Consider the following 22,515-nt stretch of genomic DNA (forward strand, 5'->3'; position numbering starts at 1 on the left):
TCTGTTCAAGCCCTTCACAAGCATCTTCAAAACGAGTGGCTTCATCATCACGGGAGCCCTTTTTGGAATCACCTAACAACAATTTCCCAGGGCACGTTCTTCTTCTGCCTAAGCACTTGAAATTCCCTACAGGACACGGTAGTTGGAAATGTTCCCTCCTTTTGTATTTGCCCTCTAAACAGTCTCATCCCCGCTGCACGTATAACTATTTACCACTGTTGCTTTTGAAATGATCTTTAAGAATTCATTTATAATGATATCCCGCACAGCATAGCACAGTAACCGTGAGGTCCTCTTGCAAGGAATAATAACTGATCAGCCATGGGTTAAATTTCTTTGCCTCTTTTATCAGTTTTACCTGGAGGGGGACCTGGGTGGCTCAGTGGTTGAGCATCAGCCTTTGGCTCAGGTCCTGATCCCTGGGCCTGGGGACCGAGTCCCACATGGGGCTCCCTGTAGGGAGCCTGCTTCTCCCTTTGCCTGTGTCTCTGCCTCTCTCTAGGTCTCTCATGAGTAAATAAATAAAAATCTTTTAAAAAAAGAATTTTTTTGGAGCACTAAGCCAAAAAAAAAAGATTTTTTTTTTTTTAACTGGGAGATCCTCTCTACAAGCTTCCAAAATTAGGGTTGACTGGAGTTGTTTCAGGTTAGTGGGTCTTTCCCAAACAACATACTTTCTTACTCCAATGACACGAGGAATTTTAGAATGCCCTTATGAGGAGACTCCCCTCCCCTGGATCGTGAGGCCTCAATTCTCAATTTTAGGGGTTTAAAGTTTTGGCTTCAAGGTAGTGGTGAGAAGATCAGACACGGGGAGGCAAAGCCTGAAGTTACCCAGTGAATCTCACTGATTTTCAACAATGAAACCAAAACTGAACCTCTGATTTTTTTAAGTTGCGTTATCCTGTTTGTGCTCGGCCAAGTCCAGCAAGAACTCCCCCAAGGGAGCTCACGGGTCACTGATTATCACATACTCAGGCTTTAGGGAGGATTTCTCCCACGTGGAGTGCAGCCACTCGGATGCCACGGGTGGACGCCCCAGCCCGCCTGCCCTCGGCTGCTGCAGATCTACTGGAATGTTCCTTGGGGCCACGCAGGCCTGTGCACAGCCTCAGCCCACCAGACATGCGCCGCCCGGCCTCCACTCTGCTCCCGAAGCTTCCACGCCCCGGCCAGAGCCTCATCCTCCTTTCCTTTAAGCTGCCTTTCCTCCAGCGCCAGTATTCAAGATAAACATTTAAATTGCACTTCGCATTCATTTTCCTCATTTTGTTTCCTAGAATTTCAACCGATTTTTTTCTAGTGAGCAATGTGGGTTAAATGGGCTTTTGTGGGCCAGTCCGGGAACATTGTTTCCAGTGAAAAATGCATTCTGTGTTGGAGACAAACAACATGCACAAAGAAATGTTGGGAACACGACCTCTTTGTAGAGGGAGGACCGCCTGTCCAGCCTCATGTATCAGAGTTAAAGCATACAAGCATTCTTTTTTTCAAATCTGGGCAGCCTTTTTTTTTTTAAAGTTTCAATCTGGGATAGAAAGCTGTGAATCTGGCCACATGTGGGGGGCCCTGAGAAACAGGCCGTTATGATTCTATCATCCTCTTTCTAACTGCGAGAGAGGTGTAGAAATAATAAGAAATAATACGACACAATTGCCTTCCTGCTCTTTAGGAAAATGCCGGCCTTCTAAGAGGGAGGTGGTGGGAGGTGGTGGTTAAATTGTCCATCCATTTGACAGTGAACATCTACTTAATTAAATCTTCCAACAACCCTGTATTGAGCACCTATGACATGCTAGACACTCCAGTGCAAGGCGCTCCAGTGAAAACTCTGACAAAACACACAGGTTTATAGGGGAAACTGACACTAGGTAACAGAATAAACCGAATAAACAACATGTAAAGTAGCAACAAATGCTTTGATGAAAATTAAGAAAGGGGAGATGCTGGGAGGAGGAGAGGGGGGGATATTGAACAGGAGACGTGTGCCTGGGGAGTAACTTTTGGTTGGATGGTCTGGGAAGGCCTCCCGAAGGGACTTTTACACTGAGACCAAACCCAGCTATGAACAGATAGAGGGAAAAGAATTCCACCAAAGGGAACAGGGAGTGCAAAGGCCCTGGGGTCAGATAAAACTGGATTTTATTCCATGAATAAAGGTCAGTGTGGCTGCAGTACAGCAACTGAGAAGGCAGCAGGGTAATGTGAGAGGTGGTTGCAGGGGTGGTGAGAAGTCAAATCCTACAGGGCCTTGTGGCCAGGGTGGGCTGGTTAGATCTGGTCCTGAGGGCAAGGGCGGCACCAGAGGCTGTAAGCAGGGCAACAGCCTCCGCGACCTGACTTGAAAGGCCAGTCTCCTACTCGGTGAGAAGGCAAGAGTAGAAGCAGAAGCTTTAACTAATATCAAGACAGTAGGGATGGTGGTGGCCATCAGCTCCCATGCACCTAACCCTGTGCCTGGAACTCTTTACAGCACTTCCACCTGCAATGTGTTGATTGGTCCTCACAACTGCTCTATCCCGTGGAAATTAACTGAATTTCCATATTACATGTAGAAAAAATAAAACCTAGAAAAATAAAGAAGCTTGCTTCTGGCTGGTAGGATTAAAAACACACACACACACACACACAAAAACCCTCCTTTCCTAATTATATAAGTTAATAATAATCTTTTTTTTTAAGATTTTATTTATTTATTCATGAGAGACACACACACAGAGAGAGAGGCAGAGACACAGGCAGAGGGAGAAGCAGTTTCCATGCAGGGAACCTGATATGGGACCCGATCCCGGGACCCCAGGATCATGCCCTGGGCTGAAGGCAAGCGCTAAACTGCTGAGCCACCCAGGGATTCCAATAATAGTTATTATAAAAAACTTCCTCAAATAAGCAAAAAATTAACTCACTTGAGGTCCCATCACTCTGCGAGAACTACTGTTAACATTTTGGTCTCTGCATTTCCAGATGTTGTGCTACCAAATACATTATCTACTATTCTCTAAAGCATATGACTGCTTACTTACATGTGACATAATTCATGCATTACAGGGTTTTTATGTTTTTATTATTGATTTTAGAAATACCGTCCACAAATCCATCTTGAATGAAACTATGAAAAAAACATGGAACCATAATACAGAGTAAGTGATGGCTTAAAATTATAGAGTAAGACTGGATTTTTTTTAATATAAGGAAGTTCTCCGAAAAGCATTTTTCTGTCCTCCTCTGTGCTGACAGTTGAAAAATCACCGGGCGGACACAAATTGCTCCCAAGATTGCCTTACCCGGCCACCTGCTCAGGTGGGTTGGTCTGGGAGGGTCAAAGGCAGAGCAGGCCTCCTGGCAACGAGCCTGCCACACCTCAGACAGGCCCAGCACCCAGCACCCAGCACCCAGCACCGTGCTTAGCACCCTGAGGCCTAATGCAGCAGCAGCAGCAAACCTAACCTCTGCCCTCCACTCCGGCCACCGAAGCCAGAAGAACAAAGTGAACAAGTTGGGCCGCAGTCGTATGAGTGAGGGTCATCTCCAATAAGGGAGGGTCCCTTGAGACACCTCCGTAAGAGCGTATTTCCAGAGATAAATTGCTCTGCCTGCCGAGGTTAGACACGCAGATGCCCCCGCACATCCAGCCTGAAGACACCATGGAATTGACGTGAAGCTTCTCCCCAAACCTTGCCTCTACTCCACTGTCCTCTAGAATTGTTTCTCCACCACTGTCCTGTTATTTCTCTTCCCTCTCTGTGTGCGTTTCCACGGTGTGGACAGTCATGTCTCAGTCCCGCTCCCTCTAGTTATGTGACAAGCAATTCAGACTCTGACCCTCAGGCTTTCTCATCTATCATTGGAGATAGTACTTGGCAAGATCATGTTCAGGATTAGATGAAATCATAAGGATCAAGCTCCTGGGATACAGTAGACCATCCCTACACGCTAGTCCCTTCTCGTTTCTCTCCTGCCCTCCACGCCCACCCTCAGAAGGATCTCGTACTCCTCGCTGAGATGTGTGGTATGGTTGAAGGCCCAGTGGAGCCTGGATCTGAGCCCCAACTGGTCATGTTTTTGTTGTGGGGATCCTGGGCAAGTCTTTGACCCATCATGGTCTTGGAGATGATCATCAGATACAGACGAGATCACAGACACCAAATTACCTTTTGTTCAAGATAAAGCTCTCCAAAAACTAGGAGACAACGGTAATAAGAGAAACAGCCCTTGGAGGAAAATGAACCAATAAATACGATAAATCCACTGGGGCCCCTGGGTAGCTCAGTCAGTTAGGCATCTGCCTTTGGCTCAGGTCATGATCCTGGAGTCCTAGGATGGATCCCCACATCAGGCTCCCTGCTCAGGGGTAGTCTGCTTCTCCCTCTCCCCTCCTCCTGCTCCCTCTCTGTCTGTCAGTTTCTCTCTCTCTCACTCACTGTCTCTGTCTCTCTCAAATAAATAAGTAAAATCTTTAAAAAAAGATAAATCCACTATATAATCCAAAATCTTTCAATAAGCATTTTCAGTGAGACTATTCTGAAATAGGAAAGTTCATTGCAAAATACCCAAATCTTACATGGAATTGGCGGAAGGGAAAAGAAAACGGACTTGCCCCCCTCTTGTGTATGACCAAGAATGAACCCAGCCTGCTTCAGTTCACAACCCCAATGGGTAGCGGATCACGGGGGAAGCCAGTTCGGAGAGGGGAAGCTAGTTTGGAGGCGGTGCCCTGACCTTCCCCACTGAACAAGCAGGCTGCCGGCTCTGATGGGGAAGCCGCGCTCAGCCCAGGCTTGAGGCTTCGACCAGATGCCAGGTTGGGAAGAGATGCCCAGGCTGCTCAACTAGGATTGGTCTCTGTGCGGGCGAAGCAAGGCCTGCCCCGGGGCTCTTCTGTGTCATCTTCTATCTTGAGCACAGGGGCTTTTGAGCTGGGCTCTTTAAATTTGGCTGAAAGGTATTCCAAAAAGTTGACCACAGCATCTTTTCCTGGGAATTGATCTACAGACTCAGCAAACAGGATCAATGGGACCTTAAATGACCCGAAAGGACACCCTGCATTCAAAAAGACTGGTGTCCAGCAAAGTGCATTCAGACAAGGGGCGGCTTAGCATCAGGCTCCTCAGGGTATGGGCTGCTTACGGGCCAAAGGGGTCATTTCAATGCCAGGGATTCCCAAACACTTCATCAGCTTGTCCTGGTTTGTGACTTGCATTAACAGGGACACGTGAATATTTTCATTTCCGGATAACAAGTTCAAAATCGTTGAACCCGGATAATCGAGTTCAAAATTGGACAATGAGGCGTACGCTTTGCTCTCCAACTGTGTTCCGGCACATCATAGCTGCCCCCTCAAGGGGAAACTGCCCAGCCTCAGTCATCACAGCCGAAAGCCAGCCTCTCTGTGTCTGCAAGGAGGGGACCTCTCCCTTGGCTGGATACCCAAGAAACCCTGGGGCCCCTCTATCACAGCCCAGAATGTATGGATCTTAATAATAAGCCGGATCCCTTTATCCACAGCGCAGGGTACCCTAAGGCAGGTCAGGCTGCTCTTGGTGGCCCACGTAAGCAAAAATATGGTGCTTCTCTTAGAATTGGGAACCACGTTGCCCTCAGAAAGTTAGGCTGGCAGAATCTGCATACACAGGGGATTGGACTGGAATTCAGAGGGAGTAAACCAAGACAGGAACTAAATTTGTGACTGAAGAATTTGGCGATACCCCAAATCCCCATCAAAGTGACTTGACTGTGATATGGGGAAGGTAGAAATAGAATGTGATTATGACTTTAAAACTGTAAATCTGCCTAGCAGGCTGTACAGGATGCCGTGCAGAGAAACCGGTTTGAGGAGACAAGAGCAAGCGGAAAAGAAGCCCCAAGTCCCAGAGGCTGGCAGGGCCACCTAGACAAGGATGAGTGGGGTCGGTGGGCAGCCTCGCCATTTCAGGACGTTGTGTCAGGAGCATTTCTCTTGAGGAACCACACAACTAACCTCATTCATTCTAACTTTAGGCTAACTAAGCAAACACTTAGGTGGAATTTGTCTTAAGTATATTTATCTACAGAGGAAGACTGTGCTTGCAGTGACAACGTGAATATTCTGGTCTGTTGGTCGTAATTTGGGTGTATACATCAGCCCCTGAGGTCTGATTAATGTGAATCCATTTGAGGAAGGGCAAGATCAGGGCCTCGATGGATGTGGTGACATCCATGGAACATAAGTCAGCTGGAAATACCCTTTTATTCACTCGGTCTACAGTAATGTCAAGAGAGTATGCAATGTACCCACCCCTGCCACGGTAGCATTTGCATCTGAATGATGGCAGGACCTAAAAATCTTAATTGCAGCCAAGTAAAATAATTTTTAAAGCAATCATATAAAATAGTACTTAGGAAAAACACATTTGGCTGTGACGGTAATTGTGTTTTTCAAATTTCAGCATCCCATTGATTTTTTAAAGCAGGCGCCTCTTTGAAAATTGTTTCCCAATTTTCATATTTTTTTTCCTCCAAATAATGTCACTCAGCAGCTTCACCAGACCCAAGCCCGACACGGATTTTTCATATCCTACCACCGCAAGAACCAAGAGCACCAGGCACAAGGCAGAGGAAGAGCACTTGCCCAGAGTGGACCCAAATAGGGAGATCTGGGCTGCGTCTTCCCTTCCCCCTTGCCCCAGAAGATCTAAATTTAGTTTACTGGATCTACTGCAATGACATTAACATGTTGCAAGAACAAGAATCGAGAGAGAGAGAGAGAGAGAGAGAGAGAGAGAGAGAGAGAGAAAGGGAAAAAAAAAAGACGCTTAATGTGATGCGAGGTATTTTAATGCCATGGCAACTACGATGTCTTCCCTATTATTCGATCCACTTCCTCGGGTCAGGTAACTCTGTGCTCTCCTGCACTTCCTGTTGCCGTAACCAAATTAGGTCACCCTGAATTCGGGAGTCCTCTTCATGACTGCAGGCAGGTCTATTTCCAGCAGAATGAATCTTCTCCATCCCTTCCTTTGCTCCCCGAACCTTTACTTGGTGCCCCGGATGTACCTGGTGGCCCTCCGCTGCACACCCCGTGCTGTAAATGCTTCCTTTTCTGCACATCTCCTCCCCCACACCCTCTCCCAGCTCCTCTCCCCACCCCTCCCTCCAGCTTCTGCAGTTGTCACTAACACAGCCACTTGATTAGTGACTCAGTAATTCAGGATCCAAGCACCTTGATGCTCCTGAAAGGCCCATGCCTCTCTTCCTAGAATAAGATAAAGCTCTCTCTCTCTCTCTCTCTCTCTCCCTACCCCGCAGATCCCAGTCCCATTAAGTTGAGATGACTTGGGTTTTAACCATTCCGTTTGTTAGAGTTGCCCTGGCTTCTTCCCTTTCCCCTTTTCTGTGCATGTCCCTGGGGCTCTTCGTGCTCTATTTCACTCTTCCCAGGAAAAGAATTTTTAGAGCCCACTTACAGATGGAAAAACTAAGGTCCAGAAAGCTTAACTGCCCCGTCGCAGGGCTAGCTCTTGAAGGATACAAAACAAATGGGGTGGAAATTCAATCACGTTGGTGGACTTGGTGGGAAAAAGTCTTGTTAAGGGGTTAGCAGTGCCAAGATGAGACTTGATGATTATTTAAGAGTTCCTTCGCCCCTTCTGCTCTCACCTCCCTGTTGGCAGTATAAGCAAAGAGCCAGGATACCAGCCCAGGTTCCAGCAGGACACCTGAGACATTCCTGCCTGCCAGGATTTTGGAGGCTCAGAAGACCAGCTGGGCCCCTCCAGACCTACCAGCAGGGCAGGATGAGAGATCAGTCACCCTGCAGTCACCAGCCAGGGGTCCCTTGCCAGCACTAGTGAATCCTGCACGAGCGCCACATCCAATTCATTTAGTGCACAGCGATGAACCGACAGGACTGTCGCCCCTACCTGGAGGAAGGTGCACAAAATACACGACGCCTAGAAAAATATCTTTATTGCCAGAGTTCTATGAGTCTTATAAGGAAGCACCAGCCTTCTCTAGGGAATGACAGGGACAGTAAAATGAATAAGATAACTCAGTATGGTGACTGCTTGCCGCAGCGGAAGAGGGACTTACGTTTCCCAGGCTGAGACTGGTGAGAAGGGTATATCCTTGGATGCAAAGGAAGCAAGATCTAGTGGTTTAGCAAAGTCCCGTGTCTGTGGGAGCACGGAAGCTCCCCCACCCCGGCCCGGCCATGGTCGGGGATCCCGTGCAGCCCCCTCCTCCTGGTGGGGCCGCCGCGGTGCTCCTGGATCTGCTGAGTTAGGAGCTGGGCCGCAGTGCTGCAGCCGCTGCACATGCTGATTAAGAGCTTTATTGATTTTCTAGCCCGTGACCACATTGGTGGGGACAGAGTACGACAGAGGAGAATGGCGGGGAGCCAAGTGCAAAAAGGGTTTATGAAATGAGCTCTCAATGAAGGAAACTGTGGGAAAGAATGCGATGGAAGCAGATTTGAGGCCAGTAGATGTGGGAAAGTAGAACAACTCAAAATCGCTCTTCAGACTTGAGCTAAAACAAAGCACTTTGCCAAAACACAGGAAGACGATCCAGTCTGTGAGACTCAGTGCTGTTTATATAAAACAAAATATTCCTCTCTGCAAAATCATCACGGACAATGCTTAACCTTCCCTCTGTACCAGGCACTGTGTTGGGCTCTGAAGCTACAAAAAAAAAAAAAAAAAAAAGCAGCAGTCTAGAGAAGACAATCAAAAACATACAGAGACTGATTTGTAAAAATGTAAATGTATCTTAAGGGAACCACAAAAGCAATTTTGCCTAAACTTTGGGGCCAGAGCCAACAGGGATGAATGGTAGGGGAAGGGGCCTGGGGCTGTGTCCCATCTGCTGCCTGCTTCACGTGCAAATCCGAGGAAGGTTCTCAGGAAGCTTTCACTCCCTACTGCCCATTCTGATCAGAAGACCCTGCTGCTCCCCTCGCCACACCCCAACCCTTGTAGGCCAGAGGAGGCCCACTTCAGCGATGGGGGCCATGTGCAGGGTTCCTTCAAAGTAGCAGGTGGAAAGTGAGCACTCGACAGCTTGGGTGAGCAGTACAGGCGGGGACCAACCTCACAGCCCCAGGGAAACTGGACATCCTCCTCTGAACCTAAAGTTAGGGACAGGACACTTGTGACATGATTCCTCCCGAGGCCCACATACCCGCCCGCCATAGACTTAAGGTCTGTGGTTCCCCCCGGGGGTTGTGATGGGCGATTTCTTCCAACTACTTTTCTCCAGCTTTAGCTCTCTTCAAGTAAAGGAATAAATTGTTTCTGCTTCCTTTAGTTTTCAGCATCTTTTTCTGCCCCCTGGCAAACTGGAAACTAGGGAAGAAGATGCGTAGCTGGTGTGTTTTTGTGCACCAATATAATATGAAAGGGGGGAGATGATATGTTTAAAAAAGACAAAACACAAGAAAAAAATATAACTCAAAACCAGTGAGTGACCAAGTTCAGTACCTGATACTTAAAAAAAAAAAAAAAAAAAAAAAAACAGAAATAAAATCCTCTTTCTGTGGTTCATGTTTGAAAATGATGTAACCCTAAGCGGCTCTTTCATCTTCCACTGCAGGAACACCTTCTCGACGTAGCATTAAGGCTTAGGTATCTACACTGCAGGACTTTAAAGAGGTTAAACTTGAGCCAGAAGACTTCAGAGACGTGTATTCTAAGCCAGGGGAACTCAGAGTAATCTAGCTTCAGCAGTGGGGGGGTAGGGGGTGGGGTGGGGACAGTTTTGCTTGGGGTGGTGGTGGACCTCAGAAGGGTCAAGCCGAGGCTGGCAGACCTCTGAGCGGTCTAGACTACACTGGAGGGACCTCACACCTGTAGAGCCTGAGTAGGAGGGACTCAAAGCCGCCTAGCCTAAGCCAAGGGACCTCCGAGGGGTTTGGCCTAAGCTGGGGATCTCAGACTGGTCTAGCCTAGGCCTGAGCAGCCTTATACCGGACTAGCCTAAGCCTCTAATCTCCTGCTGCCCGAACTCAGGCTGGCAAGGGGGGGCCTCCCAGGGCCCCTCTGCAGGTCAGCAGCACCAGGACCCCCAAGTGTCCCTAACTCCTGGTCCAGGGCCCTTCCCTCTGTTTGTAAAACAGCCCAAAGGGATTGAAATTCCCGGCCAGTGCATGGGACAAGTGTCCCTAACATTGTTCTCTTTTCCGCCAAGGGAAAACTGAATTGAAGAAGAAACTCACAATACTCCATAAAAAATATTTAGCATTTTAAGCACCAAGCCAAAAACAAGGCGTGGTCGCCGGGGTGCTGGAAGTACTCCGAAATCCCCAAAGTCTCGCTGGTTGTTCTGAAAACAAAATGGAACGACTTTCTTTGCTCGCTCCTGCCCCCTCCTCCCGTGCAGTAGCTGTTCTTGGCAGATGCCCATGGCAGCACCCTGTAATTCCACGGTACATTGTGTGCATTTGCATCCATTTAACCAGCTATTTACAGCCGCCCTTTACCGCCACCTGTAAGAGGCACTGCCACAAGGACTCCAAGTGGCTGGGCCGAGCTGGGTGCCCCGAGATTTTCTGCACTTGAAGAGCCCGCGTCTATGCAGCGCCCTGGCACTTGGAGGAACAAGGGGACCGCCGGGGCATCACAGGTGGGGGGGGGAGGTGCCGGCCGGAGGGTGCCTCCCGGGGACCCCCGCTGCTGGCTCCTCTGCCATTAGGGCACCGCGGCCACGAGGCACCTGCCGGGCCTTCCAAGCGGCTTCTCCTGCCTGGTAACGGGCCCGCTGCCATTTGGATTTGCTGAGTTTCTGCATCACCCGAGCCGCCTCGCCTGACAGTCCCGAGGAGGGTGGGAGCCCCGGCCCGGCGGAACCCGGCTGGAGGTCCCCCCACCCCACCCCCGCCCCGCCCCCTCGCGTCCGGGAGACCTGCTCAGGGATGCGATGCGGCGACGCAGGGACACCTGGGCACCTGCGTGCCGCCCCCGTGCAGCTCCGGGTGGCAAACGGGGTGGAGCGGGGCGGGAGGACGTCGAGGCCGGGTCGGGGCCGCTGCCCTGCTCTTCCGAGGCCGACCCGAGGCGGGGCGGGGGGCGGGGCGCCGCGGGCTTCCAAGCTGCCCCCGCACAGCTGGAGGTCGGGGTCCTGGGTCCCCCCCCCCCGAGGACGGTCACCCGGGGGTCCCCCGAGATGCCCCCGCACAGCTGGAGGTCGGGGTCCTGGGCCCCCCCTGAGGACGGTCACCCGGGGGTCCCCCAGAGGCCTCCGCACAGCTGGAGGTCGGGGTCCTGGGTCTCCTCCCGAGGACGGTCACCCGGGGGTCCCCTGAGCTGCCCCCGCACAGCTGGAGGTCGGGGACCTGGGTCCCCCCCCCCGTCGCTGCGGTCCCCGGGTCCCTGAGCTGCCCCCGCACAGCTGGAGGTCGGGGTCCTGGGTCCCCCCCCCCCGAGGACGGTCACCCGGGGGTCCCCCAGAGGCCTCCGCACAGCTGGAGGTCGGGGTCCTGGGTCTCCTCCCGAGGACGGTCACCCGGGGGTCCCCCAGAGGCCTCCGCACAGCTGGAGGTCGGGGTCCTGGGTCCCCCCCCGAGGACGGTCACCTGGGGGTCCCCCAGAGGCCTCCGCACAGCTGGAGGTCGGGGTCCTGGGTCTCCTCCCGAGGACGGTCACCCGGGGGTCCCCCAGAGGCCTCCGCACAGCTGGAGGTCGGGGTCCTGGGTCCCCCTCCCCCCCCCCCCGGTCACGGCGGTCCCCGCGGTCCCGGCCCCCCGAGGCGCGCTCGAGCGCAGCCCCCAGCAGAAGCGAAGGGAGGGCGGGGGTCGGGCGGGGGTCGGGCGGGCCCGGGAGCCGCAGTCCGGGGAAGGGCCGGGGAGGGCCGGGGAGCCGTCAGTCAGCGGCGGGGGGCGCGCTCCGGCTCGGGCTGGGGCTGGGGCTGGGGCTGGGGCTCGGGCTCGGGCTGCGGCTGGGGTGATGTCAGCGGCCGGCGGCTCCCTAACAAAGAGGGCGCCTCGCCGGGAAAGTGGCGGCGGCGGCGGCGGCGGCCCCGGGGCCTCGGGGGCTGGGCCGGGGGGGGGGGGCGCTGCCGCAGCGGCTTCGGGCCGAGCGCCTGCCAGGGCTGTAGGGGGAGGCAGCGCGCCCGCCCGACCGCCCCTCCTCTTCCTCCTCCTCCTCCTCCTCCTCCCCCGAAGTCGCCGGGCTCAGCCCCAGCGCTCGCTCCGCCGCCGGCAGCACCGGCTCGGACGGGAGGCGGCGCGCGGCCCGGAGCTGGGCACGGCCCGCAGGCGCCATGGACAGCGACGACGAGATGGTGGAGGAGGCGGTGGAAGGTACGCGAGGCCCCGGCCCCGGCCCCGGCCCCGGCCCCGGGCAGCCGCCGGGAGCGCGCACCGCCGGGCGAGGCGCAGGCCGGGCTCGGGGCCCCGGGGCGGGGAGGGGGGAGGGGGGGAGGGGGGACACGGCCGCCGCGGCCCGGGCCCCTGCGTGCGCCCTCGGGCTGGCGAACCTGCCCGCGCCCCGTGCGCGGCCTCCCCGGGGTCGGGGCAGGTGGCGCCGCGCAGGAGCATCCCCGCCCCCCTCCCCGCAGCTTGGGCGGCCCGAGCCCTCGGCTTCCGCCCGCCGCCGCGACCTGCGGTGACCGCGGCCGCCCCGGGGCGCGCCTCCCTCCGGGCGGCCCCCGGCGCAGCGCTCGGGCCGAGCCGGGCACGTGGCAGCCGCGCTCCCCGGGGCGCCGGGCCCCCTGCAGGCGGCGGGGCGCGCCCCCATGCCCGGGCCTGCACGCGCCCCCGCCCCCGCCGCCCCCGCCGCCCCCGCCGCCCCCGCCGCGCGGTGCAGGCCCGACCCAGGCCGCCCGGTGACACTTAACTTTCCGGATCCCCCGCCGCGGGGCCGCCCTTTCCGCCCCTTCCCCTCCGGCGCCCCTCCCCCGACGCTCCTCGCCACTTTGTTTTGCTGACTTTCTCCACCTCTTTTTTTTTCCCCCCTCTCCCCCTGCTAGTTCCAAAAAGCGAGGTGGGGACGTTATACAATGTAGCTGTTTGTAGCAGCTTTTGCAGCAGCGAGCCCTGGGAAACCCTCGCCATAGCGCGTCCCCCTCCCTGATCCCCACCCCCACCCCCACCCCAGACGGGCAGCGGCGCCCCGGGATCCCGGGATGTTTTACACCCAAGCGACCAAGCAGATAAGGTGAAGCTTTGGGTGCAATCTGGCCTCTCATTCGTGTGCCCGAGTTGTGCCAGAGGGCCCAGGACAATAAAGTGGCAGCGCTGTACTACGAACGCATAAGGGCACCGAGTCGTCGCTGCCTTGGGAGAAGAAATCGATTTTTATGGTTTCACAAAGCATGATTGACCCCTTTTGCGGTGATCTCGAGGTCTTACGGTGAGATTAAGTATGATAATTATGATTCCGAGTTCTCTGAAAGATGCCCATCCTGATGTAACTGCTATAACTTATTTCTTTACCCGGCTTCAGACAGTTGTTGTTTTATTTTCACAATGTTGTGAATTCACAAAACTCTCCAGGAGTTAAAGCCGACCTTGGGGGTTTATGGAGACATTGACGGAGAGGGTCTGTTGGAAGCCTTGGTTTGATTGAAATGATTGACCTGTTGTTCTTTCATGTTATGAAGAGGTCAGTGAAAAATGTAAAATGTCCTCTTTTCAAATTCTTAGAGCCTGTTCTCAGAGTTTACTTTTATTTGTAAAAAATTCAGTGCAAGCCCTTGATCACGGGCGACGCTCCCCAGGTTAGACCACAGTTCTTTTTTGAAGCTGTTGAGAAATACAAGGCCCAAGTTGTCCACGGCCCCCGGATTCCTTGCAGAACGTGAATAGGCAGCTGGAGACCTGCATCTGCTGTTGTCGAGGTCGTCCGCTGGGTAGTTCTTTACACAAACAAGGAGGCATCTGCTCGGTAGGACGAGCCGTGTATACTATCGTCCCAAATCAGAATATGCTTGCGAGTGAGAGGGGTCATTGCTAATACTGCTGCTGGAACAACTAGGTTAAGCCTCAAGTGTTTGGGACAATCCAGGACACTTGTCACTCGGTTGTACCTGACAGTAAACAATTAGTGTAGCGCAGAATCTGTAGAGTCCTTACAAGCATCCAAGGCTCAAACTCCGTGCCTGGAGCGTGTGTGTGCACACGAGGTGAAGTGTACCAGTGGGCTTTTCTCCAACCAGTGTGGGCCTTTGTAGTGTCATCTGTGGCAGTCTTTACTTATCACCTCCAAGTGCCTGGGAGGCTGGTAAAAGGCTAGTCTGAACATCTTGGTGTTGAAGGGTCCCCTGCCTCTCTCCGTAAACAGAGCCTCTGGCCTCCGCAGTTCAACTGTCTTCGCTGTTGTTACCATCGCTGCTCTAGTTGTGTAGTTCTTGTGTTCAGGCTCTACGCCCAATGCTTCACACACACACACATTATCCACTCAGTCTTATGAGACAGGGCACTGCTATTGGCCTGATTTTACAGAGGAGGAAACTGAGGCACAGAAGAGTTAAGAATGAACTGAGGGACACTCCTCGAGGTAGGAGACAGGCTTAGCCCTCCAGAACCTCGCTCCACCCTACCTGTCTCCCTACATTTTTCCTATTTTTTTATTTTTATTTTTTTATTTTTATTTTTTGAAAGATTTATGTATTTATTTATTCATGATAGACATAGAGAGAGAGAGAGAGGCAGAGACATAGGCAGAGGGAGAGAAGCAGGCTCCACGCCAGGAGCCCAATGCAGGACTCGATCCTGGGGCTCCAGGATCGGCCCTGGGCCAAAGGCGGGCGCTAAACCACTGAGCCACCCAGAGATTCCCATATTTTTTTTATTTTTAATGAGTCAGTCAAATAGACAAAGTCCTTGGTAACTGAGTTTGGAAGCAACGGTTCAGTATGATGTCACTCTGTATCACTCCAGAGCTCGGTTCTGACAGAGTTCAGTGACTGACTTTCAGAGGAATGTATTTGGGGAAAGAGAATCCAACTTGCAGCCTCTCCAACAGACACCCTTTTTCCTCTTTTTCTTCCTCCTTAACAATTTACCCTGGAGAAGAAGTTGGACTCTGCAGGTCTAGAGCTTCAGTGCTGGTTCTGTGTCAGGGTAGAACTGTGGCCTGGGTGAGGTTCTCGCCTCTGAGCCATGGATCCCGAGGGGAGGTGGGCGGTGGAGGGAGGATCTGTTTACTCCCGCTGGCTGGGCCCGGAAGACAGCAGGCCCCAGGCCTCAGAGGGCCCGAGAAAGCCACCTGAGATCCTGCTGTGGCTTCTTAAAATCTCTCCCAGGCTTATTGGTTTGGTAGGAAGTGGTGTTTATTGCTAGATTTATTTCTTTGACTACCCATAGATAACAAAGATGAATACAGTGTGGCCCCTAATATAATTTTAAATAAGTGTATCATATCCAAACAGTTGAACTGTGCCGGGTGAGAGGAAGTAAAAAATTATTTCTAGCCTGGGGAAATAGATGGGGGCAGATTTCCCAGAAGAGGTGGTGCGGAGTTGATTCTAGTTGAGAGGGGACCTCGGGGAGTGACCAGGTTGGCACCCGGTAGTTAGGGAGGCGCATCTGGTTGCTAGTCCTTTGGCTCTGCGGTAACAGGGCCTAGGAGAAAAGTGGACGATAAGACAGGGCAAGAGCCTGTGTCACTGGCTGAAAAAGAGGATTGTGTGCTGAAAGCGATGGAAGGCCACAGCGGCCCTGTAGAGCTGGAAATGACAGGATCAGAGCTCTGCTCTGGGAGGATGAACCAGCAATGGTGAGCAGGAGAAGGGATCACCTAGAAGGTTCTTTGAAGGAATCCAGATCCGTGGTTAAGCGGGCAGGACAAAACGGAAAGGCTTGGAAAAACAGCAGCCACTGAGGAAGAATACTCAAAGAGAGGAAGTATCAGAATTTCCAGAACAAAAGGAGCCAGAACGAAAACAAGCAAATCAGTGTTCCGCTGCCCCAACCTCCTCAAAATATTAAAAATAATTTTAGGGCAGCCTGGGTGGCTCAGCGGTTTAGCACCACCTTTGGCTCAGGACATGATCCTGGAGGCCTGGGATCGAGTCCCATGTCGGGCTCCCTGCGTGGGGCCTGCTTCTCCCTCTGCCTGTGTCTCTGCCTCTCTCTCTCTCTCTCTCTCTCTCTCTTTCTGTGTGTGTGTGTCTCATGAATAAATAAATAAATAAAATCTTTAAAAATATATTTTTAAGTCCCCCTAATATCTTATCCTGCCCATCTCTAATAAGGCTGGCTGGTGCTCTGCACTTAGGACAAATAGGTGCTAAGTGCACTGATAGCACCCCTCCCCATGCCCACGCGGTCAAATTCTGACCCTCACAACTAATAGTTGAGCTCTGACAAAGAACTACCCTCAAAAATCAAATTATGTTTTTAACCACCAGTGTAAGTGCATCATCATGAGGGCATGTTCCTTGCACTGAAGAGAGTAAGTTTGCCTTTTGTTAGTAGTACTTTTGTTGTTGTTGTTGTTAGTAGTACTTTTTAAAAGCAGTTCTATTCTACAAAAACAACAAGGCATGTGAAAGGGTCTCTTGTTGTGAAGGAAACACACTACACACACACACATGCACACACGTGCACGCACACGTGCACACACGCCCTACTCTCAGATCTCCTGTAGGTAAGCCTGAGGCCATAACTCTTGTTGTGAAGGAAACACGCTACACACATACGCGCACACACACACACACACACGTGCATGTGCACACACACGCCCTACTCTCAGATCTCCTGTGGGTAAGCCTGAGGCCGTAAGCAGCCAGGTGTCTGACCCAGAGGGAGGGAGTTTCCTTTGCTGAGATGTACCATCACCGCACAGAATACAGGCCTGGCTCTCATCAGGTCAGGAAAAAAGCTCAGAGGTAACTGGATTGGGAAATGTTAACTTTCTGTCTGTTCAGTAGATAATGATCCTTAGCACAAAGTGAAAAAGTAAAGCTATGAGACTGTTACCTTTTTTTCTCTAATCTCTGTAGATACTTAAAATCATGTTGTGGACAGATCGATGGCACATGAGCTGGGACAGCATTGTCAACACAGAACAGTCATTCAAGTGAATTTTCCTGTTGTTTGAGTCTGGTGTTCAACCTCTGTTGAGGGGGAACTGGCCCTGACGGCTGTTGGCTGACTTGGAGCATTTTACAGAGTGACCTCAATCAGAGCGAGGAGGACTAGGGTTTCTTTTTGAGTTAGGTAACGCTTGGAAGGGATAGGAATTTGCACCCACGACATGCTATTGAAGTTCCTGGTGGTTGTTTGTTTTGGTTTTGGTTTTGTTTTTGTTTTTTTTTAGAACTATCTTAACTCCAAAGGCTTCTCCTACTTCTCCTCCTGGGTCCCCAAGATGCCTGCCTCTTGGGCAATACCTGCTTCCACCAGCAGCAGGGAAGAAAGGGCATGCTGCTAGCTTGCCCTTATCTGGAGAGAACAAGATGGAAAGAATTGGGGCAGGGGCTTTTGATATTCATTAGCACATTCAGAGTGGTTAATGTGTTTCTTGAGTGCACAGCATGGGCTTCCTCAGATGAGGAAATAAGCTTGGAATGTGGGACATTGTTGTGAGGTCTAGTTGAGATCACAGGAAAGGACGTCAGCAGTGCCAGATGCCTAGTAGGTATGCACACTTTTTTCTTCTCTCTGTAGCAGCATCCCTCTCCATTAAGTGACTAATCCTGCCCAGACAACTATTCCATGATGCTATTATCCAAATGGTGTTTGAACAAGAGCTGTACCAGACTTGCTCTAGAAGCACGTGAATGTTGAAAGGAGACGTGAGCGCATAACAACCCAGTCTCTTCTCTTCCCTGTGTTTCTTTCTCTTGAAAGTCTCTTTGTTGTTGTTATTGTTTGGGTTGTGTTAGACACAAAGCTCCACTGCTTAGGAAAACCACTCTGGGCTGTCAGAGATTCAGGGTGGAATTCTCGAAGGATCACAGCCTTGAATTTCCAGCTCCTTTTTAATTGATCCCATTAATTGATAACATCGTCCTCATTTGGAAAGAGGAGAGGAGAACAGAATCACGAAGCCAGCAGGAGGGTCCTGCTGCAGACTGAGGGAGGGAGAGGGAAGCAGCACAGGCCCACATCTTTCCGAACACTCGGTGTGGCCCAAGACATGGCTCACATTCTCTATTCCTCTCTCATCGAGAGACCCAGAAGGGGATGAGACGCCTCTTCATGGCCTGTTGAAAGACACATTGACACAAGCATCCTTCATGGAATGGGATTGATGTTTTTGCTTTTATCTCCATTGGGATTAGGGCTGTCCCTCAAATGCTTTTAGCATGTTACAGGACACTTTAGATTTTTCTCTAATTTTCCACCGATGGGGATGCACCTGTGAGGCTTTATTCTGAAATAGGACAGGACTGTGGTGAATGAGGGAAGGTGGAAATCAGTCTTTACACTGGATTCCCCCACACACACCCCGTCCCCTTAGTGCTCATGTTTATCATAATCGTTCTCTTTATCTAAAGTAGAACAACAAATTGCATCAAACATTAACTTTTTAAAGTCTGAAATGTGTGAACTGCTTTCTGTGGGGAAAACGTTTTCAACTAATTAGTAAACACTTCGATGTAAGGCTAACATGATTATTCTGATAGTTATACCTAAATCATAATAAATAAGATACTAAATTCATAAAAATGTTAATCCCAACATTTCATAAGAGAAAGCTTTTAGCTCTACACGGAGTGTTTTTTTATTAAAAGAAAAAAGTGTAATTTATTTCAATGAGAGAAATGTCATCAGTACATAGTTAGAAAATAATTGTCCAAATTATTTCATATGACTTGAGTATCACTGAATATGTCATGTATAGTTAGTTTTTGAGGAAGAAGAAAGCAATTATGGCCTAGTTGCTTTCTAACCATTAATTTCCTGCCCTTTGTAGAAATAATTTGTGTTAAGAGGAAAGGAGCCATATCGATTGTGATTTATTTGTCGTGTTTTGTTGTAATATTCTAGGTAATTCATTCTATACAGAGTCAGATGTAGCAGTAAGACAGTGTATTTGTTCACTGTTATTTTATGTTTGTGTAATCAATAACACAAATTAAGAGCTTTTTTAGTTCTTCATAACGCTTACTTAACCTCGTCTAAGGGATGACTTTTCTTTTTTTATCCTGTTAGAAGGAGTCATTTTAGGAGACTAAAGCGTTCATTGTGGTGATATGGCTTGTGTTCTCTTTTATGTCTGTGAGCCATCTGGAAGTCCCATAAGTGTTAATGTCCCTGCATTGCACACCGTGTTTAATGCTTTCCTACCTTTTTCATCCATGACCCAGGTTGTTAACCCAAGGAAAAAGCCAGGAGATTAACTACTGCCTTCATTCTCACCCACCTCCATAAAATTAGCTCACCGGAATAATTGGGGAGACACCAACGGGGTGACGTCTGGGTTTTGTGAAATATGTAGATCATGACAAAAGCCTAGATGTTGACTGTAAATATAAATAGTGGAATATACCAGTCTGTGACCCAGGAAGGACCAGCAAGTTAAGGCTCACAGTGTAATAAGAGCTGCGGATGTTCAAAATCACTGTTTAGACGGCCCTGCGGATACTGCTAGCTGCGTTTAAAGCATCACCCCTCTGAACATCGTGGTACAGGGTATACGACAAGGTTATCACTAAACACTCAAAGCTGAAAGGCACTAAAGGAAAGCAGTAGGTTCAAGGTTAAGCTCTAGTTCAGGCTTAGAGGGACTCTGAGTTCATGTGTTAGTACAACCAGGTGTATAAACACTATGGCAGTTTCAGAGATGTGGCTGTGTCCCTTGTTCTTTGAGTGTAACAAACAGCAAGCAGTAAGGGTTTTCTTTTTCTTTTCTTTTTTTTTTTTTTTTTAAGATTTTTACTTATTTATTCATGAGAGACAGACACAGAGAGAGAGAAGCAGAGACACAGGCAGAGGGAGAAGCAGGCTCCATGCAGGGAGCCTGACGCGGGACTCGATCCCAGGACCCCCGGGTCACGGCCTGGGCCGGAGGCAGGTGCTCAACCTCTGAGCCACCCAGGGGCCCCGCAGTAAGGGTTGTCAAAGGTCGCCCAGCTAGTGGTCCCCCACATGCTCCTGTGGATGAGATGTACGGTCGTGTTGTACTTCCTACCATTAGAAAACTTAGTGCAAAGACCGCGTACCTTACAGGAGATGATTGAAGGCGCCACCCGAGTCACATTGCAGTAAGCAGGAGAGTTTGAGGGCATTACCTTCAGATTTGAGCACTGCTAGGTTGGGAAGTTCTTGGTAAGTTGAAGCATGCAGGTGGCATTACCCGGAGGCCCTGGTAGGCCCTGGGAAACGGCAAGCTTATTTTTGGCTCCTCGTCTACAGCGTGCTCTCGTCCGTCTGCCGTGGCCCCCATCTGTTCACAAAGTGTGCACAGCAGACACATTGATCCTGCTGATGAAGGCGGAGAACGGGGGGCAGTCACCCTCCCCCGAGGCAGGGAGGGGGCCTGTGGCTGCCCGGGGATCTTGCTGGAAGGATCGGGGCCGGGAGTGCATTGAAGATGCTGAGGTGTGCCTTCTGCTTCCCTTTCTCCAGGGCACCTGGATGATGATGGATTGCCACACGGGTTCTGCACGGTCACCTACTCCTCCACGGACAGATTCGAGGGGAGCTTTGTTCACGGAGAGAAAAATGGACGGGGCAAGTTCTTCTTCTTTGACGGCAGGTAGCACTCACAGTTTTGTCTTGTCCTGTCTTGTTTGGGGCAGGACCAGCTCACTTTACTTACAGGGATGATGCCAATGAAAGGATTTAGGTGGAGGTTTTGATATAACTTCTAGAAAAGGCAGAAGCAACCCCAGCAGGTCTGCACTGCTTGGGGGCCTAAGGAAGCCGCCCGCGCTGCTGTGGGGAAGCCACCCTGAGGCTTGGGCCCCCTGGGCTGCCCTTGACCCCACTGCTGGGTCGTGCCGCCTTCAGGGAGCTCCCATCACTCGTGGGCTGGTGGCTCGGCTCACCCAGCCTGGTGGCCGGTCTCACCTGCTGGCTCAGGGGATGAGTCTCCATGAGGTCACTGCACAGGGCCCAATTTGGACAGTTCGGGTAGTGATGATTTCCCCCTTTCTTTCAAGTCTCCGTTCAGTCCCTCTCCCTGCCCGATGTCCCCTCCTGGTTCCTTAATACCCTGAAGGACCAGGGGGCCACCTCGTGGGTTCTGCAGCTTCACCATTTTCCCAGCTTGTTCCCTGTCCTCGAGAGATGGACAAGAAAACGGTCAGCAGGGCTCTTGAAAGCCGCATCGTCCCGGTTCCAGCAGTGAGGCCGAGGCGCCTTGCAGGTGGGGAGTGACTGTAGAAGGGACTCTCTCTTGCAGAAATAGGTGGGCCTGTCCTGGTGCAGCTTTCCAACCAGGACTCTTAAGCTGTGTCAGCTTCAGAAACAGAGAGCCACCGGCGGCGGATTTATTTCTCTAGATTTAGAGGAATTCGGAGCCCTGGGAGGCCTGCTTCCTCTCTGCCCGCCTCCCTGGGGAATATGGAAATGCAGTTGGCTGAAGCAGGTTCTAGGATTCTGCAGGGTTCAGCTCTGCTTCTGAGCTCTGGGTGTTGGTGAGAAGCCAAAGCTTCCTCAATCACGGAATTCCTTTGGGAAAAAGAATGTCTAAGCTGACAGTTCAAGGGGGATCCAGGAGCGGGCCTGGGCCCCGGAATAGATGGGTCATTCTATAGAATCATCATTCTGTAAATGAAGTGGGTTGTTTTCAAAGTTTTTAACAGTCCTTTAGGATCTCCATTATCTGATAAAAGAGGAAGAAAGCGCTACTAACCCACCATAGAACTTGTATAAAAGTTCATTTTCGTTATTAATCTCTACCTTCTCTCTCCCATTTGCTCCACCTCCACACTGCATCTCTTACTAGCAGAGCTTTGCATACAACCTATACATTTTTTTTAAAAGACTTCATTTTTTTTAAGTACTCTCTATACCCACCACGAGGCTCAAACTCACAACCCTGAAATTAGGAGTCACACGCTCCACCGACTGAGCCAGCCAGCTGCCCCACAAACTGCACATCTTAAATGGACAGATACTTCCCTGCACTGCCTTTCCTTTGCCCTGCTGTGGATATTTGGTTGACACCTGAGTCCCACACAGGACTCTTTCAAGATTTGGTATCAGTGCTTTCTTTTCTCAAGATTTTCTTTTTTAAGATTTATTTATTTATTTATTTGAAAGAGAGATTGAGGAAGGGAGAGAGAGCACAAGCAGGGGGAGTGGCAGAGGGAGAGGGAGAAGCTGGCTCCCCCGCTGAGCAGGGCGCCCGATGGGGGACTCGATCCCGGCACCCTGGGATCCTGACCTGAGCCAAAGGCAGATGCCCAACCGACTGAGCCACCCACATGCCCCTACTCTCTCATGATCCCTTTAACCTGTCCAGAGGGAAACTTTCCCTGCCTCATTTTCAGAGCAGTTTATTTATACCTTTTTTCTGGAAAGTGTTCCTTCTTACCTCATGCTGCAGTTATTCTTTTATTCACTCAACAAATGTACACTTATGTAAATATCTTATTTCCCCAATAGGACAGAGGTTTCCTTGAAGATCGACTCTGTTTCGTCTG

The 22,515-nt window shown here is 51.0% G+C and overlaps 1 protein-coding gene across 1 annotated transcript in view; it reads left to right on the forward strand.

Annotated features, from left to right (window-relative positions):
• Positions 1 to 12,113: 12,113 nt before the first annotated feature.
• The window catches only part of SETD7 (SET domain containing 7, histone lysine methyltransferase), a 49,822-nt gene continuing 39,420 nt past the window's right edge, over positions 12,114 to 22,515 (forward strand). The window contains exons 1-2 of the mRNA XM_077860983.1: positions 12,114 to 12,271; positions 20,492 to 20,621. Coding sequence (XP_077717109.1) covers positions 12,232 to 12,271; positions 20,492 to 20,621 — 170 coding nt within the window. The 5' untranslated portion in view covers positions 12,114 to 12,231. The remainder of the gene's footprint in view (positions 12,272 to 20,491; positions 20,622 to 22,515) is intronic.

This window comes from Canis aureus, chromosome 20 (genome assembly GCF_053574225.1).
Source record: "Canis aureus isolate CA01 chromosome 20, VMU_Caureus_v.1.0, whole genome shotgun sequence".
NCBI classification, from domain to species: Eukaryota; Metazoa; Chordata; class Mammalia; order Carnivora; family Canidae; genus Canis; species Canis aureus.